General features: G+C 35.5%; 2 protein-coding genes across 2 annotated transcripts; one reads left to right on the top strand and one right to left on the bottom strand.

Annotated features, from left to right (window-relative positions):
• Nucleotides 1–4,946: 4,946 nt before the first annotated feature.
• LOC140143686 (uncharacterized) lies at nucleotides 4,947–12,602 on the bottom strand. The gene is made up of 4 exons (XM_072165504.1): nucleotides 12,393–12,602; nucleotides 10,208–10,351; nucleotides 8,657–8,824; nucleotides 4,947–7,877 (listed from the first exon to the last, which is right to left on the bottom strand). Exons 1-4 carry the CDS (start codon nucleotides 12,457–12,459, stop codon nucleotides 7,723–7,725), a joined length of 534 nt encoding a protein of 177 aa, XP_072021605.1. The 5' UTR covers nucleotides 12,460–12,602; the 3' UTR covers nucleotides 4,947–7,722.
• A 300-nt stretch (nucleotides 12,603–12,902) lies between these two features.
• Nucleotides 12,903–18,615, top strand: LOC140143683 (eukaryotic translation initiation factor 4E-binding protein 1-like). The gene is made up of 3 exons (XM_072165499.1): nucleotides 12,903–13,191; nucleotides 15,115–15,306; nucleotides 17,659–18,615. Exons 1-3 carry the CDS (start codon nucleotides 13,059–13,061, stop codon nucleotides 17,691–17,693), a joined length of 360 nt encoding a protein of 119 aa, XP_072021600.1. The 5' UTR covers nucleotides 12,903–13,058; the 3' UTR covers nucleotides 17,694–18,615.
• The last annotated feature ends 880 nt before the right edge of the window (nucleotides 18,616–19,495 follow it).

The raw sequence follows: 19,495 nt of genomic DNA on the forward strand, positions 1-19,495 counted from the left end.
TCCCCTGATGTAGGCATTGATAAACTACTAGTAACATGGGAGCTATCTACCCCTAATGTAGGCATTGATAAGCTACTAGTAACATGGGAGCTATCTACTCCTGATACAGGCAATGATAAACTACTAGTAACATGGGAGCTATCTACCTCTGATGTAGGCATTGATAAACTACTAGTATCATGTGAGCTATCTACCCCTGATGTAGGCATTGATAAACTACTTGTAATCGTGAGCTATCTACTCCTGATACAGGCAATGATAAACTACTAGTATCATGTGTGATATCTACCTCTGATATAGGCATTGATAAACTATGTGAGCTATCTACCTCTGATGTAGGTATTGATAAACTACTTGCAACTGCGCAGATTCCTGATTGTCCAATGAACTCACACTGTTTCTTTGTGTACAGTAAGTTTATAACATTTGGCCCCAGGGGACCATTTAAACTTTCTGAGTGCGTACCACTTTTAAGAGCCATATATTTAAAAGCCACTTTCAAAACTGGTAGATTACAAGTGCATTTCAGTTCTGACGAACACTTATTGGTATTTAGGTTCAGTAAATATCGCCTCAAACCTCAATGAATTTGATAATATCAGAATAAAGTTGCTCAAATTCAGAATTTTTACCCCCACAAATATCAAATTCAGTCTCCTTAAATCCGCCATTTTGGGCCAATTCTCTACATTATGAGCGCCATAATGTAAATTAATGCAAAGCACATTTTCTGTTTAAACAATTATTTTACACCATCTCCCGACACCCCCCTAATTAATATTTAGCCCCCGTGCGGTTTATGCAGACCCCTTCCAGACCAGTCTTGGAGTTTTGCAAAATAATATTCCATATTAAATGTCAAGTCTGTAGTATCATGTGTGATATCTATTATCTACCCCGGATGTAGGTATTTATTAACTACTAGAATCATGTTAGTTATCTACCCCTGATATAGGCATTGATAAACTACTAGTAACATGGGAGCTATCTATCCCTGATGTAGGCATTGATAAACCACTGGTAACATGTGAGCTATCTACCCCTGATGTAGGCATTGATAAACTACTAGTAACATGTGAGCTATCTTCCCCTGATGTAGGCATTGATAAACTACTAGTAACATGGGAGCTATCTACCCCTAATGTAGGCATTGATAAGCTAGTAACATGTGAGCTATCTACCCCTGATGTAGGCATTGATAAATTACTAGTATCATGTGAGGTATCTACCCCTGATGTAGGCATTGATAAACTACTAGTAACATGTGAGCTATCTTCCCCTGATGTAGGCATTGATAAACTACTAGTAACATGGGAGCTATCTACCCCTAATGTAGGCATTGATAAGCTACTAGTAACATGGGAGCTATCTACTCCTGATACAGGCATTGATAAGCTACTAGTAACATGGGAGCTATCTACCTCTGATGTAGGCATTGATAAACTACTAGTATCATGTGAGCTATCTACCCCTGATGTAGGCATTGATAAACTACTTGTAATCGTGAGCTATCTACTCCTGATATAGGCAATGATAAACTACTAGTATCATGTGTGATATCTACCTCTGATATAGGCATTGATAAACTATGTGAGCTATCTACCTCTGATGTAGGTATTGATAAACTACTTGCAACTGCGCAGATTCCTGATTGTCCAATGAACTCACACTGTTTCTTTGTGTACAGTAAGTTTATAACATTTGGCCCCAGGGGACCATTTAAACTTTCTGAGTGCGTACCACTTTTAAGAGCCATATATTTAAAAGCCACTTTCAAAACTGGTAGATTACAAGTGCATTTCAGTTCTGACGAACACTTATTGGTATTTAGGTTCAGTAAATATCGCCTCAAACCTCAATGAATTTGATAATATCAGAATAAAGTTGCTCAAATTCAGAATTTTTACCCCCACAAATATCAAATTCAGTCTCCTTAAATCCGCCATTTTGGGCCAATTCTCTACATTATGAGCGCCATAATGTAAATTAATGCAAAGCACATTTTCTGTTTAAACAATTATTTTACACCATCTCCCGACACCCCCTAATTAATATTTAGCCCCGTGCGGTTTATGCAGACCCTTCCAGACCAGTCTTGAGTTTTGCAAAATAATATTCCATATTAAATGTCAAGTCTGTAGTATCATGTGTGATATCTATTATCTACCCCGGATGTAGGTATTTATTAACTACTAGAATCATGTTAGTTATCTACCCCTGATATAGGCATTGATAAACTACTAGTAACATGGGAGCTATCTATCCCTGATGTAGGCATTGATAAACCACTGGTAACATGTGAGCTATCTACCCCTGATGTAGGCATTGATAAACTACTAGTAACATGGGAGCTATCTATCCCTGATGTAGGCATTGATAAACCACTGGTAACATGTGAGCTATCTACCCCTGATATAGGCATTGATAAACTACTAGTAACATGGGAGCTATCTATCCCTGATGTAGGCATTGATAAACCACTGGTAACATGTGAGCTATCTACCCCTGATGTAGGCATTGATAAACTACTATTAACATGTGAGCTATCTAACCCTGATGTAGGCATTGATAAACTACTTGTAACATGTGAGCTCTCTACCCCTGATGTAGGCATTGATAAACTACTATTAACATGTGAGCTATCTACTCCTGATATGTGCATTGACAAACTACTTGTAACATGTGATCTATCTACCCCTGATAGACATTGATAAACTACTGGCATCATGTTAGCTATCTACCCCTGATGCAGGCATTGATAAACTACTAGTATCATGTGAGCTATCTACCCCTGATGTAGGCATTGATAAACTACTTGTAACATGTGAGCTATCTACCCCCGATGTAGGCATAGATAACCTACTAGTATCATGTGAGCTATCTACCGTTGATGTAAGCACTGACCTTCCCTTGATGTATGTCATGATATTACTAGTTGAAGAAAACAGTTTACATAAATAAATTACCTGTACAAAAGCAGTATTCTTGGTATTTAAAAGCAATTTATTCTTAAAATCACAATTGGAAGAACTTGGTGTCTCTATAAACATAATATCTAATTATGAGTTGCACAATTATGTAACATCCCAGCAAACACAAAAATGTTTTTAAAATGTTATAAACATGTTATACACACATTAGTTTTAGACAAAACATTTCAATAACATATAATCGTTGGGTTATATAAAGATTATAAAAACATTTTGGCAAACATTTTTACAAAATATTTTGTCAACATCTATTAACATGATGTTTTAATGTTTTGCATCAAGTTTCCAAGAATGTTTTCTGAATGCTATTGAAACATTTTCATACCCTTTATATCGGGCTTTATATAACCCAACATTTAAAAGTTTTCTCTAAAACGTTCTGTGTTTGCTGGGTTTTTTCTTACATAACCATTTGGGATGCAAATTATTGATATCATCCTAGCATCTTAAATATTAATTAAAAACTTAAAATATAATTATAATATCATAATTATAATTCATACTAGTGGTAATAAAATAAAAGGAAACAATTTTACACTTCTATGCTACTACATTTGGTTACAGTCACTGTAGCACTTTCACCGGCTCAAACAGCGTCTTCAGCATATGTTATTTCTCTGAGGATTTGTTTGTTGTTGCTAGTGATGTTTCCATCTTCTGGGATGATGTCATCTACACCTGTGATGTCATCAGAAATGTCTCAACATCACTAGCAACAACAAATCTTCAGAGCAATAATATCAGCTGAAGATGCCGGCTGAGCCAGTGAAAGCATTCCAGTGAGCTGAGGGTAACCAAATATTGTAGCGTAGAGGTTTAAAATTGCTTCCCTTTTTTGTTTAACATATTATCTTTGATTTTTAGGGCATCATCGGTATCCATGATAAAATATCGTCTCCATCATTCATAACATTGTATAATCATTTCTCCTGGAATTGTCCCATTCCTAGTATTCATGAAGCCAAATTGGCAGCAAAATGGAAGAACAGTATTATGCGTTTTGTATAATTCATGTGGTAATAAAAATATTGACACCAAATAGATTTTCATATATTAATTTGATCTTGATGTTATATATCACTTTTACATATTGCATTATTTTAGTATAATATAAAACTTGTTAGATAAATACATACTTATATAAATAAAAACACTTTTTTCACTATACCTATTATTTTAGTACATCTATCTTAATAAATAAGTGCAACATGACCCAAATATTGCTTGCTGTACAATGAACTTGGCAAATATCTTTACTAATGCACGTAAGGAAGACGAGTTTTCTTCATAAAAATATCCCCCATCATGCATAATTATTTCATCATACTCATTATTCAAACATTCCCCTTAATAATATTAAGAAGAATGTTAAATAATTTAATCTAATACTATTAAATACACTCATTTTTTTAGATAAAAGGTTCAAACCACTAAATCAGCATGTAAAGAGTGGCTTCAGGAAAAAGTTCATCACACCAACAGTGTCAACATAGCACAAATATTGTGACAAATTGATACAATATAGCAATTTTAGTGTTGAAAAACATGTTTTACTAGAACTTTTGAATTGTGATATCTACCAATTTGAAAAGACAACACAGACTTTAAGAGTGATGTTTATGATGATTATGTGCAAAACTGATTAATTTCCTCAAAAAGTAAATGTTAAGCTGTTCTGCTCTGAAGATATGAAATGTACTGGCCGGACACACAACCCTATTTTGTATGTAAAGTCTATGGAAAGCTATTTAGTGGTATGAACCCTTAAAGAAAATATATTGGTTTTGTTTTTCTCTTGTAAATGAGAATTAGAATTATAATATTTAAAGGTAAGTGACCCAATAGACAGCCTCATCCCCTCACTTTACCCTATCAAAACAAATTGGCATCTGAAGAAAGCTCACATTAACTTAGTAATATCATACAGTAATGTATTCTTTACCTTACATTTTATAAGATTGATGTGAATTGAGATCGAGATGAAAACAAATACACTTAACCTTGAAATTACAGCTCATTATTTGTCTCATAAATGTTACATCTTAATCTAACCACCCATAAGCCTTTTTGAAGTATGGCGGACACAAAAGGAGAGGGCGTACTTTGGAGTGATTACACCTTTGTATGCTTTCTCAGCTGACAAAAGTTTACTCACTCCAAAGTACGCCCTCTCCTTTTGTGCCCGCCATACTTCAAAAAGGCTTATACTGTCCTATGGGCTATTATGATGCATGTTTTGGCTTGTAATATCCTTACTGCTGGAGCAATCAAACCCCAAGAATTGAACTCAAACTTGGGAATCAGATTGCTTTGGTTATATGATATGCCTCAATGTCGCATACAAAACATCAAATCGAGGGGTCAGAGCCAAAAGGCCCCCCAAGTACAAAAACAGCGTTTTTGTACTTAAAGCTTTCTGGCTTTCACACATTTAATGCATAGTATTGCACTTAAGTAAAGCCATTTATTTCTCCATGTTACAAAATTTTAAATCTGTGTTACAAATTGGATGATTTTCGTGATTTTCCGTTTTCCACTATAAAGCACTGAAAAGTGAAAACAAACATGTTTTAAAAGTGTACTTTGTACCTTTTTACTGTAGTCTCCCCTCAACATCACCATTAAATTGAGCATCATCAATGGTTGATTACTGCTAAATAATCCTTTTCTTTGTTTTATTTTGCAAATCAACACTATTTTGTGGCATTTTCAAATTTCTGTGAGCAAACCCCAAATTCTGTGAATTTTTCTGTTTTTCCATATCACAGAGAAATCGTGGCTTAACACTTTAAGGCTTTCCATTTTTACTGATAACAGTTTCTGTGGCTATAGCTTGATTATGGCTATACAACCATAAGATGCCCGGTGCTATTTTGGTACAAAAATCTCATTTTGGCCTAAAATGCACTTACTGCCTTTTAGCTCTGACCCCTCGATTTGATCAAATTAGATCACCTACCTGTAACAATTATAACAGTATAGATTCATTCATTAAATTAGGACTAAAATAAGATTCTTATTTCCGACATTTTATAATCATCAATATGACCCACAGTAATTTCTTACCTCTCACCAAATTAACACAGATTGGACATACATTTGTTATGTTTATTCTAATTAAGCACCATAGGAGTTATTGCAGTTACCATAAGGGATGCATATTATGATTTGTTCCTAATACAAATAAAATATAAATACATGCATTATATCCTTGATAAAAATATCTAAAACATGTTAGGCCACCTTAATTAAATCCAGAGTCTCAAAGCTTGTGAGAAATTGAAAACCTAATGCGGAATGCCGCTGAATTTTTTAATTAATTTATTTTTTATTATTATTTTTTATGTGTCAGTACAGGCTTTGGGACAAGCATTTTGCGCAGAAAGTATCCAATGTCTGCTGCAAATGTTGGAATAGTAGACAAATAAAGTCACTGCTACAAAATAATTCTTCTCTGTGTTGAAATCTTGAAATCAAATAGGAATTTTCAGTTTTATTTTTGCCTCTTTTGATAAAAAAAAAGACATTAAAAAAATGAATTTCTTGATTTTCAAAGAAGACTACGCATACGATTTTACTAACCCGCACTGCAGCTTTGAGACTTGGATTTAATTTAGATAGCCTTATGATATCAAACTAGTTTTTCTTATAACATCTCCACATGCAGGAGAACATTGTTTACACAAAGTACAAAAATAAGCTGCTTTTAAACTGTCCATTAAAAAATTCTTATACATGCAAAAGTATACTAGAAACATATAGGCTATGTAATAAATAAAATGATAAATACTAAGAAATATCTTTCTGTAAAGCTCAATTTATGTAAAAGTACCATATTTCAATGTAATACTCTTTACAAAAATGCTTTGAAAATATAAACACTCCGATAAATAATTTGATGGGTACATGGCAAAAAGATGAATCTATGTTATAGTCTGTATATCTTTCTCGAGTCCGTAATTTAGATATTGTTTTTTTTACTTATCTCTAAATGTAATGAACTAATGATGAGAAGTATATAAAAGTGTACATTTTCAGAAAGCAAATGATGCAAGGAATCAAACTAGCATAACAGATTTTTGCAAAAATTAATAGTTTTTGAGAAAATCTCAAAATTAGATTTTACTTTACTGACTCCAGGAAGGTATACAGACTATAGCTGCTCTTTGAAGTACTGCATCTAGTTTACCCAGGGCTCAGTGAGAGACTCAAAGACATATGTTAAGCACAGGAGGAAAACATGATTTGAAAGCCAAAAACATACGGTACCTTGATTTTCAAAAAAATGCAAACAACATTTTTGACTTTTTTTAATTTTCTCCTAATGTGCTTGCTTTGCGAATTTTGCATCCTGAAACATATGGCCATGATCCCCTTAAACCCCAGCAGGTGCAACAATCTGCATCTTACCCACATCCCCTATATCTTCATCATGTGACCAAATACAGACTAAAACACACATTTTAGGAGACTAGAACAAGATCAATGTTCTTGCAGATAGTGTTCAATGGGACTTCAGAGTCCATGATCCCCTTAAACCCCAGCAGGTGCAACAATCTGCATCTTACCCACATCCCCTATATCTTCATCATGTGACCAAATACAGACTAAAACACACATTTTAGGAGACTAGAACAAGATCAATGTTCTTGCAGATAGTGTTCAATGGGACTTCAGAGTGTTCTCAGTTCTACCATCACACACAGGCCAAATATAAAAAAGCAGTATCACATCAGTCCATTTCATTTAGGTTATCTTTGAGAGGATCCATCTTGACAGTGATTGTAGTTACTTTTTCCAATTTGCCCCACGTCTCTGATGACAGAGGATTGTCTGTAACATCTAATTCTTCTAGTTGTAAATTGCATAGTCTTTCTACATCTATATCTGGATACAAGAAGAAACAAAGTGAAATATGAATGTGATGTAATTGTATGTGTGTGACTTACAGTTTGCTGATCTCTGCAGATTTTGCATTTTTGTGTGGAAAATGTTCATCTTTCATGTATTCAATTCATGAATGTACCATCCTCCATGCCATGGTGAGTTGAGTTATCCTACTCACACTTTCCTGAATGTCCTATTACAGTTGAAATCCATACACTCCTATTCACCCATTGCATGGTTCTGCCATGTGCGAGGAGAGCGTTGATCTGGCAGCATGCATGAATGGGAATTGAACCAGTCATGTAACATTGGGTTATGTTATGCAATTCTTCCTTTCATGTCATGCCATTTCGAGGATCTCCTTGCATCATGGCGGAACCATGCAATAGGCGAATGGCCTGAGAGCTTGCCTCAGTTCTAACAAATGCTGGGTAGGCTATAAATCATGTAGTATATTCAGTGGCGTAACTAGGGGGTGGCAACATGCCCCAGGTGCTACCACTAGGGGGCACCAAATCAGCCTCACTTAAAAAGATGCCATTCCCACACCCCCGCATGTCCTGCGTCTAAGATATTCTCGGGTGGGGGTAGGGGCGCCAATTTTGTTTCTTGCCCCGGGCGCTACCAACCCTAGTTACGCCACTGGTAGTATTCCTTATTTTAGAGCATCATTTTCTGAAGCAACTTTTTAGATATTTTCGATAAGACATAATCTTTACAACTTTTACAAATAAGTACCCCTCCCTACCAGTGTATTCATGTAACACACACATACTCACCTACAATATTATTACTGCATAGAGCAAGTTTCTTAAGATTTGCCAATTCATACATCCCTTCTGGGAATTCCACCAGCTGATTATGTGATAGGTCTGCATGGACAAGCTCACTCAGTTCATTGAACTCAGTTGGAAGACTAACTATTTTGTTGTGTGATAAATTCAGTTCTGTCAAGACACAATTCAGAAGAAAAAATTTATCATTAACTCATATGTGTCCGTGATTCATTTGCAAACAGGTTTCTAGATCTAATTCATACCCAGGGGATCTACTACTAGTACTTGAAAATGTGACTTTGTTACATGTAGCAATGTCAAATTTATGTGAAACCGCTGTATGAATGGGATTATTGAAACATAAAAGTATCTAATGTATACAAGTATACACATTTAGAATAGGAATGACTTGATGAATCCATCTGTAAGGCCAAATTTGGGCAAAAATGCTCAGTTTTGGAGAAAACCCCCAAAACATGTTTTTTGGCCCAAATTTTTTTGGTCACCATAACAAAAAAATTCTTGAGTAAAAAACATTTTTTTTATTAATTTTTCAAAACTAGATAAAATATCTAGGAACAGTTTTTTAAAAACTTTTTAAATTTTTTTTGAATTTTAATCAACTTCACCAAAAATATTTGACATTTGAGTGAAAATCAGGCTTTTTTATGATTTTTGGGCAAAATTGAGCATTTTCTAACCATTTTTGGTGCAATTTTTTCAAAACCTCAAGACACAATTCAGAAGATAAAATTTATCATTAACTCATATGTGTCCGTGATTCATTTGCAAACAGGTTTCTAGATCTAATTCATACCCAGGGGATCTACTACTAGTACTTGAAAATGTGACTTTGCTACATGTAGCAATGTCAAATTTATGTGAAACCGCTGTATGAATGGGATTATTGAAACATAAAAGTATCTAATGTATACAAGTATACACATTTAGAATAGGAATGACTTGATGAATCCATCTGTAAGGCCAAATTTGGGCAAAAATGCTCAGTTTTGGAGAAAACCCCAAAACATGTTTTTTGGCCCAAATTTTTTGGTCACCATAACAAAAAAATTCTTGAGTAAAAAACATTTTTTTTTATTAATTTTCAAAACTAGATAAAATATCTAGGAACAGTTTTTTAAAAACTTTTAAAATTTTTTTTTTGAATTTTAATCAACTTCACCAAAAATATTTGACATTTGAGTGAAAATCAGGCTTTTTTATGATTTTTGGGCAAAATTGAGCATTTTCTAACCATTTTTGGTGCAATTTTTTCAAAACCACCTTAAGTCAATGTACACTATTATGCATCTCCAGATAATCTGTTCACAAGGTATTTTGCTTGATACACATAAATTTGCAAATTAGGTACTTGATTACCATCAAAATTCAAAAAGTTGACAGCTGATCTTTTCCTCAACCAACCAGTTATTTAGTTATGTTTAGTTATGGCATTAAAATACCCAAACAATTAAGTTTACAATGATACAGTTCTTTAAGGGACACCCTGTAAATGGGGTGGTAACAACAAGATAGAAGTGACGGATACAATACCTGTTATTTTGGGAAATTCCCTAGAAAACTTGACTGGTATTTTCTTTATATCATTGTTGGATATATTACATGTTGCAAGCTCCACCTCCTTCACAATATGGTACACAGCTTGTGCTATATATGCAAGACCACAATGGGATAAATCTGGAAGGTAATATTTAAACATAAACCGTTTGACTATAAATGTTTGACAAACATTGTGATCGGTAATTGTTTGACAAACGTTTTATTAGGAATGGTTATTAAAGGAGGATTTCGTGATCCAAGCATCCTCTTTTAACAGTAGATATTCACAAAAAAAGCCCATTCCCAAAATTTCAATTTGATTCTGATTTTGCGTTTGCAAGTTATGCATGATTATATGTATTAATTACACTGCTCCTTAGGCCACTGTGTGTAATTTCGTTCTGGTATACCGGTACCAAAATTCAGGGTTGTTTGATTTAAATCACGCTGATTTAAATCACTGATTTAAATAGCGATTTAAATCACTTGATTTTTTTTTAATCACTGATTTTAAGGGGGTACTACACCCCTGCCCAAATTTGTGCCTATTTTTGCATTTTTCTTAAAAATTATAGCGCATTGGGGACAAGTAAGATATGTTTATTATAGGGGCAAGGACTACAACTTCTGCACAGTAAATTTTATTTCAGCACAGACAACAGTGTGGGGTTACAGTCAAAAATGAGGGAAAACCAATATTTGATCAATAAATCAATAACTACTTGCTTTGAGTTGCTGAATTTTCAGTACAGTGGTTGTAGTCCTTGCCCCTATAATCATGATAATATACATATACATATCTTGCTTGTCACCATGGCTATAATTTTTGAGAAAAATGCAAAAATAGGCATAAAATTAACCAGGGATGTAGTACCCCCTTAAATCAACCATTTTCCATTTTTGATAAATTTTATGTAAGTTAATTTCTTGCTTAAATTGATTGTTTTACTTCATTCCTAATGTTTTTACAACTTTTGGATACAATTAAAATACCTCTATGATGTCATTATCTATTGCTATAAATTCATCTTCAAGGTGCAGAATTAAAAAATCAACAACCCTGCCAAAATTTGATGATATCTTTGCTAAACGAATTAACATTCCAAGCAGAAATTTTTGGTACCGGTACATATACTAAAACACTATGTAGCCAGAGGTTGCCAGTGGTATAAAAATCTCACCTTTTAAAAAAAAAAGTGGGGGGATGAGGCAGTGGATCACGAAATGCCCTTTTAAATGAATTAAATAAATGTTTGGTAAACAACTAATAGTAATAAATATGTTTTGTTAATAATTTGTAGAAACTGTTTTTGAAACATTTATCTTAAGTTTTGTCAAGAAAATCATCAAATTGATGTTTGTAAATTTTCATCAAATTTTGACCAAAAATCAAATTTTGAGTTTGACTAAAAATCACATTTTATGATCAAGAATAACATTTTTGGTCAGAAATGATCAAATTTTTAATGTTTCAAAAAAGAATCTCATTTTCACCAAAAATCATATTTTTACCAAAAAAAAAATCAAATTTTTGACCAAAAAAACCCCACATTTTTGACCAAAATTAAAAAAAAAAAAATCATGTTATTACAAATTATTCATGACGATGCGTGAGATTTTACTCATTTTTCAGCTTTTTGTCTGAGATTTACTACCTGGGCGTGAGATTATACTACCTTGGCGTGAGACCGTGAGAAAGTGACCCAATGCGTGAGACTCACGGCCAATGCGTGAGAGTTGACTCAGCCCGCCAAACATCGCTTGCCTCCCTCCCTCTTGGCCTGCCAAGAAATCTTTACCCGCCCCCCTTTTGCAAATGCTAAATTTTTTAGTTCCCAACAATGACTGTGCAAACTTTAAATGGTACATATGATGTGAGCGTAGCGAGCAGGAATTTTCAGTGGCAGCACCAAGAATGTTTTTCTGGGGGGGGCATTGAGGGGGCAAAGTGAATTTCAAGGGCCTAATGTATGCCCAAAACTGCCCCCCCCCCCTCTTGGCCTGCCAAAAATTGTTTGCCCCCTTTCGGCTTGCCAAAAAATCTTTTGCCCCTCCCACTTATTGTTTTTATTCTGTCGTTTTTATGGTCATATAATGATATGAGTTTGTTTGTCATCATTATGATGATCATGCTATGTGCATGTATTGTATGGGTGCTGGTACTTTTTTTTAAGCTTACCTAAATTCCTCGTTTCCAACGCACTTTCGCATCTATTTAGCACTTCAACAACTTCCCGGGCAGCCATAGTATCAACCACAGTATCAACAATAATTTACTTTTTGTTTACTTTTATAAAGTATATAATTTATGAATTTACAATTATTTTAATGTCAATGCCCTGTCAATGCCTGTTGCTTGATTAGGCTGTTTACCATTCCTTCACTGGCATGACTGGCCCATAATTTATGACTCATGTACCAGACACCTTTTCTTTTCAATTTTTAACTTATTTAAATTTCATATAGAATATAATTGGCTAATTGACAAAACTATTTTACTTCTTCGCAATATTTTGTTTAGATAAGATTATGAGCAATTAGCACAAAATTTGCATTTTACATCCTTTTAAAAATCCACCTGTCGTCACCAATCAATTAGTGCATGAACTAAATACTAACAAACACAACAAGGTATTTATGATACACACGTGAACAAATGTATGTTCGTATATTAGCTGTGACGTCGTGCATCTCATTACTGCTGTTGCCTTCCCTCCGTTCGTCCCGTGACGTGATAAGACCAGGAACATTTTCGCTAGCTGAATAATTACTCATTTTTGTCCTCAATCCATGCACCTTTCACGTTACTTCCACCGTAAAAGCATTATTTATACTTTTCTGCATTATGTCGGGTCCAGAAACAGAGCGACAATTGAGCACTAGTCGTGAAATTCCATCAAGAAGGGTCGTAGTAAACGAACTGCCTGATGATTACAGTACAACGCCAGGGGGCACCTGTTTCGGCACTACACCAGGAGGTAGGCCAGATTTATTCTTAAAATACTACCTAAGAAGTGAAATATTTGTTCATTAGCAAGCTAAATTGTTAAATAAACGATAAAGCAGATAGAATATTTGATTTGATGTCGTATAAGATGCAAAATTTAACTTTCTTTCATGCATCAGTCTTGCTGCGTCACTGCATTGAATTTATATGTGAATTTAAATTCCACGTGCGTGACGTGCAGATTTTCGCGACTTCCATTGCAGAATTATTTTGCGACTTCGTGTGAATTTCAACAGCTTTGCACAAGCATCACAGTGCACATAGTATTGGTAATCTAAATTCCGAGGGTTGTGATATTAAAAGTACAATGTTATCAAGTCGAAATGGATTAAATCAATAAATGTTGGCCAACTGAAAAAGTCCCTGGGAAGGCCCCTGGTTGCGTCATGCATGCCATGGTATATATCACGTGATGTTTTGTTTACATTTTGTTTTGTTGGCGTGTCAATGAACTGGTCCTGGATACATGCCAATGGGTTGACAACACAAGTATTTCATGTAATGAAATAAGCCAAGAAAAAATATTTCATTAAAAATTATTTAAAGCCATATAAATGTATGATTTCCGTCAAATTTAAATTTTGTTATTCTTGATCCAAAATGCTGATAAATTATAATAATAATATTGCACAGTATTATAATTTTTTCTAAGGTTCCTTTGACAGCGTTAACCCCCGGCGTGAACCATCGCATATATATATGTGTGCGACGTTAAGCGTGTGCATTGGACCTTGTGCAAAATAAAACTAGGGTTGTATTTGGCCAAATTTTGTCCTTGATTTTGCCTGAAAAAGGGGGTATTTGATGAAAAATCATTGCAAAGGGGGTCTTTGAAAGATTTGTGGTAACTCTCATGGTTGCCAACTTTTGTGTTGAGTTCGGGGCCGCGTGTTAACCAATCGCGTATATGTGCGCGACGTTAACTTAAAAAGCGTGTGCATTGGACCTTGTGCAAAATAATATGCGCTGGACGGCTAGCAACTTAACGCTTAATTTGTAAAAGGAAATCTGAATAACAGTATAGTAATATTTCTATTAATAACTGCTGGGGAAGGTGGGAAATTAATTTGCCAATCAAGGTATTATTATCACATTATTATCACAAGGTACAAAATTATATCCATATCTTGAAAAGTATTGATGTATAAATATAATTTTGGTATCATTTTCAAGGTTTATTGTACATTTAATAATGTAACCCTGTCACTTGCAGCAGGTAAAATTTTAAAAGCATTTATTGCACGATGGGCACTGAGTACCGGGACTGAGTATACCCATGATGTAAACATGCTATAATAAATATATTTGACCTTGAAAGAACGTTCTAATAAGTCCAATAGGGTCCAACTTATACTGGATTGAACACGATAATGCGATTTATTTTCGTACACTTAAAAATATATCCAATATGTACTAAAATATATATATTAATTTTAAGCATGGCCTAAATGTTTTTGCTAAAAATTGCTATGCAAATTTTTCAATGTAAATTGAACACATACTGCCCAGCGCATAGTGCTATGTGCCAGAGTGGCTTTCAGATACTTTGCATGATTTGAGAGACAAATTTTTGTTTAGGCCTATTTTATTAATTTTATTTTAATACCACCCCACCCCCAAAATAACTGGGCCACAGTGAATTTCAGAAATTTTTGTTGCGAATAATGACTGTTGGTGTAGAATCCCATACTCTACACAAACTGAAATGACAAAGGCAGTGTAGAAGAATTTTGGTGGTATGATAAGTGCATAATTTCAATTTGATGATAATTTCAGAGTGAAAAGGGTAGTCTATATTTTATTCCATTCTGATGCCGGATCAGAAAGGGATTAGCTAAACATTAATTTATTGAACTTCATGACAATTTTTAGTTTGTTTCTTTCTGTGCTCCAGGAACTCGCATCATTTATGAGCGGAACTTCCTACTACAAATGCGCAATTCGCCATTAGCAAGGACACCACCCAAAAACCTTCCCTCAATTCCTGGTGTTACAACAGGGACGGCGACGACGGGGGGACAGCCAAAGACCAACGGGGACGTACAAAACAAACACCCAAACAGGGAGCATAATGAAAAAGGTGCTGGTAAGTAAAAGCTCAGCTTTCAGGGGGTACTACACCCCTGGCCAATTTTGTGCCTATTTTTGTATTTCACTCAAAAATTATAGCGCATTGGTGACAATTAACTTACTTGTCAACAATGCACTATAATTTTTGAGAAAAATGCAAAAATAGGCACAAAATTGGACAGGGGTGCAGTACCCCCTTAAGTACCCTACGTAAAACTTTTTTTTTCTCTTTTCCAATGTATGTATTTGCTGTTGAAGTGACGTTATAATCAAATTAACCACCATAGCAATAGATGAATACAATTTGTGAATAAATCGCCCTGCACTACAAGCAGGTTGCACTCATCGCCTGTGTATGTCTACAATCAAAGATTGAATACAATACCGCTCTTTTCAAAGATACTAACCTTTGGTGTAAGTGATCAGCATTTCTTTGACATGTACATGTATGGTTCAATGCATACATACTACTGCGTGAGCATTGTAGTGCTGGGGTGAGTTATTCAAAATTGTATTCATCTATTGCTATGTTAATTAGTCCAATTATGTCACTTCGATGCAGGTTTTCAAAAGTGGGGCTACAGACAGGTCTTGATTCCCTTGACTGCTCAAAAAACTTGCGGCTCACTTTGCTCGTTGTAATTGGTAGAGTCATAATTCTCCCCAACTGGATGCATTTTCCCCCACTGACTGACAAAAGTAGGGTGGGAGGTGGCATGGTCCCCAGCCCCCTCGGTACAGGGCGTTAGTCCGACACGCCGCTAGTCCGACCGCGCCGCTAGTCCGAATCTGAAATGCACTGGACCAGTCCGACACACCGCTAGTCCGAATCTAAAATACACTTTGCCAGTCCGACACGCCGCTAGTCCGAAAATGAAAACCACTGCACTAGTCCAAATCTGAAAAAACGCTCCTTCAGTCCGACACTGCGCTAGCCCGAATCTAAAAAAACACTGCGTTAGTCCGAAACTGAAAACCATTGCGCCAGTCCGAATTTGAAAAATATTGCGCTAGTCTGAATTTGAATTGGGGGAAACACTGCGCTGGTCTGTTATTCGGACTAGTGCAGTGTTTTTCAGATTCGGACTAGCGCAGTGTTTTTCAGATTCGAACTAGCGCTGTAGTTTTCAGTTTCGGAATAGCGCCGTAGTTTTCAGTTTCGGACTAGTGTTTTCCCAATTCGGACTAGCGCAGTGTATTTCGGATTTGACTAGCGGAGTGTCAGACTGTTGCAGTGGTTTTCATTTTCGGACTAGCACATGCTTTTTTTTCGGACTAGTGCCATGCTTTCATTATCAGACTGACGCACCTCTAAGTATAGGGAATTTGTGTTGTTGGACTAGCGGCGTGTCGGACTGAGCGGTGCACCCCCGCCCCCTTGGCACATGCAAAGAGGGAAGCTTTGTGTGCACCATTGCCATTGGTTTGCCATCGCGACAAATGCACCAACAAAATTGGTGCTGTGCTACATTTATTGTCATTAATCGAATCACAGTGCAGAGAGAACTAAAGATTACAGCGGAGAACTGCGTTTGCAACAGGGCACTTAACAATAGTATGTGAGAAACAAAGGGCAGGCTATCGGTCAAGTTGTCAGTATTGCTTCCAATTGGTTTGAGAAATTGTGCTAATGAAGCAGTGCCCCATTTAGTCTTTGTCAAAGACTACTCGCTATTTAGGGGGACACAAGCCGCGAGTCACAAACCGTATGCCCCATGAATAGTGAGCAGAGCGAGCAGCAAGCGGACTATGGTTTCCAAGAGTGTGTGGTTCCCAGTAGTTTATCTCCCTATGGGTAATATAGGTACATGGTCTGTAGCACAGACTATGCACCATTGCATGTTCAGCAGCATTATCGTCTCATATAAAATATATATATGTTAACTAGTGAAATTACAATCAAAGTTTCTCAAGTGTGGAAATGTGTTAAAGAGTTATTATACCGTCCATTATTCAAAATCACACACTGATGTATCCAAATGCGTTTGAAGTAATATACCCTGATCAATTTTGAAATACAGTAAAACGTATTACACGTTCTCACGGTTGTGTACAATTTATGAGCGATACCCGTTGATATGAGGATTACGCGCCTTACCTTCATGTGAACAACGTAAAATATCTAGGCAAAAAAGGTGATGTTTTCTCTTTAAACCGCACTATTTGTAAATAAATAAATAGTAAAAATAAAGGTTGCTGCCTTATTAACACCCAAATAATGTGTCCTCTCTAGTAAAAATAAAATACTGTCTCAGACACATTTGGGTGTAAAGAATATGACACTAAAATGTACTTTTATTTTAGTAGGCCAATCCTTTAAATTTCATTATTCTTATTCTGAATCTTATCTTGTTTCTTTTTTCTGCAGATGCTGAAGAACCACAGTTTGAGATGGACATTTGAAGAGGTTTCTTCACATCTACACAACATCATCGATGTGGTGTGTATCGTTGTTATTATAAAATAAAAGAAAACACAGCGGGGAGGATTTTAACAAATAAAACCCTGGCAGTCCTACTACAAAATTAAAATGACTGAAAGTCGCTACATGAAATTCAGTGCCAGACAGGAAAAGGATGTGTTCCCGCACTATTAATGGTCTTTGGCAGGGATAGAATTTTGTAACTTCGGTGCAATAAGTGACTTTAAAGACAGCAAACTGTGACAAAAACAAAGTCAGGAACATTTCTCTTTGTATTATTACTTTTTTTTTCATTTTTTTTTTTTTTTTTGTTTTATTTGGTTTTGCTTCCATAAAAAATTGTGGAGGATTATTAATATTTGTATCAAAAAGAATTGTATTTTATTCTCCACAACTTGAACAAGTACAAAAAAAGAATTTGAAATGATGGACATTAAATATTTGAACTATTACCAGGAACAGCTGATCTGCATATTGAAGACATGGTAGTCTTATTTTATTCTGTAAGTTTTATTTCTAAACCCACATTTTCATTTTCACCCAGATATCACATATTTTTCAGTGTGTTACCCCACAACACAAAACTTCTTCTTTTTTTTTACAAACTTTCCAAGATCATGACACTATATATATTAGTGCTGTACAATTCAGGGATCATATACCCGAAGTGTGCTATGCCAGTTGATATCCATACACCCTGTATGGAAGACAGGACCTCAATCTCCAACACAGGGGGTGTAGATTTTAAATGGAGTCACCATTCCGTGTAACCACACAAAATTTACACTCCTGTGGAAGATTAAGGTTGTGTCTTCCATGGAGGGAGTATGGATTTCAACTTGAATAGCCCATGATAGTTTTAATTTATAATCATGATATTATATAATTATAGGCTACTTTCAAGTTTCAAAAGTAGTTTTGTCTCCATTACTTTCTCTTACAATGTAGGCTACAGCCCTTTATGCAATGCTAAATGGAGGTTTGTCAACTTTGACCTGGCAATCCATATTCTATTTAGTAAATTTAATTGTTGTGTAATGCCTGTCATGGACCAGGTCCAACCAATGAAACGCTTGACTATTGTGCGTCGGCGATATCTGGACCATTCTATTGGTCCGCGTGGCATAACACCACAAAGCGTTATTTTATATTAAGCAAATACCTTGTGAAGGTTGTAGACATGGATTGTATGTTTATAAGCTTAGCCCATTTTGAGCATATTCTTTTGTTGTTCAGACTGATGATATGCTGGTGTCCAGAGTGAATGCAATAGCATTGTCATATCTTATTTTGACAAAGAAGTGTCGAACTGATGCCTTTGCCTATTGCAGATTAAAGTGCCACTAGGGTTTATTTTATTCTTCCAAGTGACTCAACCCAAGTCTGCAATGACAAATTTATTATATAACGTAGTCCACTTGGCTTTCTCAAGAGAGTGACATCAGTACATCGTTGGTTACCAGTGTTGCCAGTCTTCAAGAAATATCCTGATTTCAGGAAATTTACTTGGATGATCCTGTACAAATGTACAGGCAAAGTACATTTTATAGGAAATTTTTTGCCATTTCAGGATTTTTTGACAACACTGACTGGCATCTCTGGGTTACTTTGCATGTGTACAGATGTACCATCTTTGAATATGTGTGTAAACAAGCCAGGTTTTTTGAGTCAACGAGTGAGATTTAATACTACTCACTCTGGAGCACACACTGACACCACTCTTGCAAGGAAGCCAAATGGAGTGTAGAAGATGAATAGAGCAACCAAGGCAATAATGCCTATG

The sequence above is a fragment of the Amphiura filiformis genome, unplaced genomic scaffold, assembly GCF_039555335.1.
Source record: "Amphiura filiformis unplaced genomic scaffold, Afil_fr2py scaffold_25, whole genome shotgun sequence".
NCBI classification, from domain to species: Eukaryota; Metazoa; Echinodermata; class Ophiuroidea; order Amphilepidida; family Amphiuridae; genus Amphiura; species Amphiura filiformis.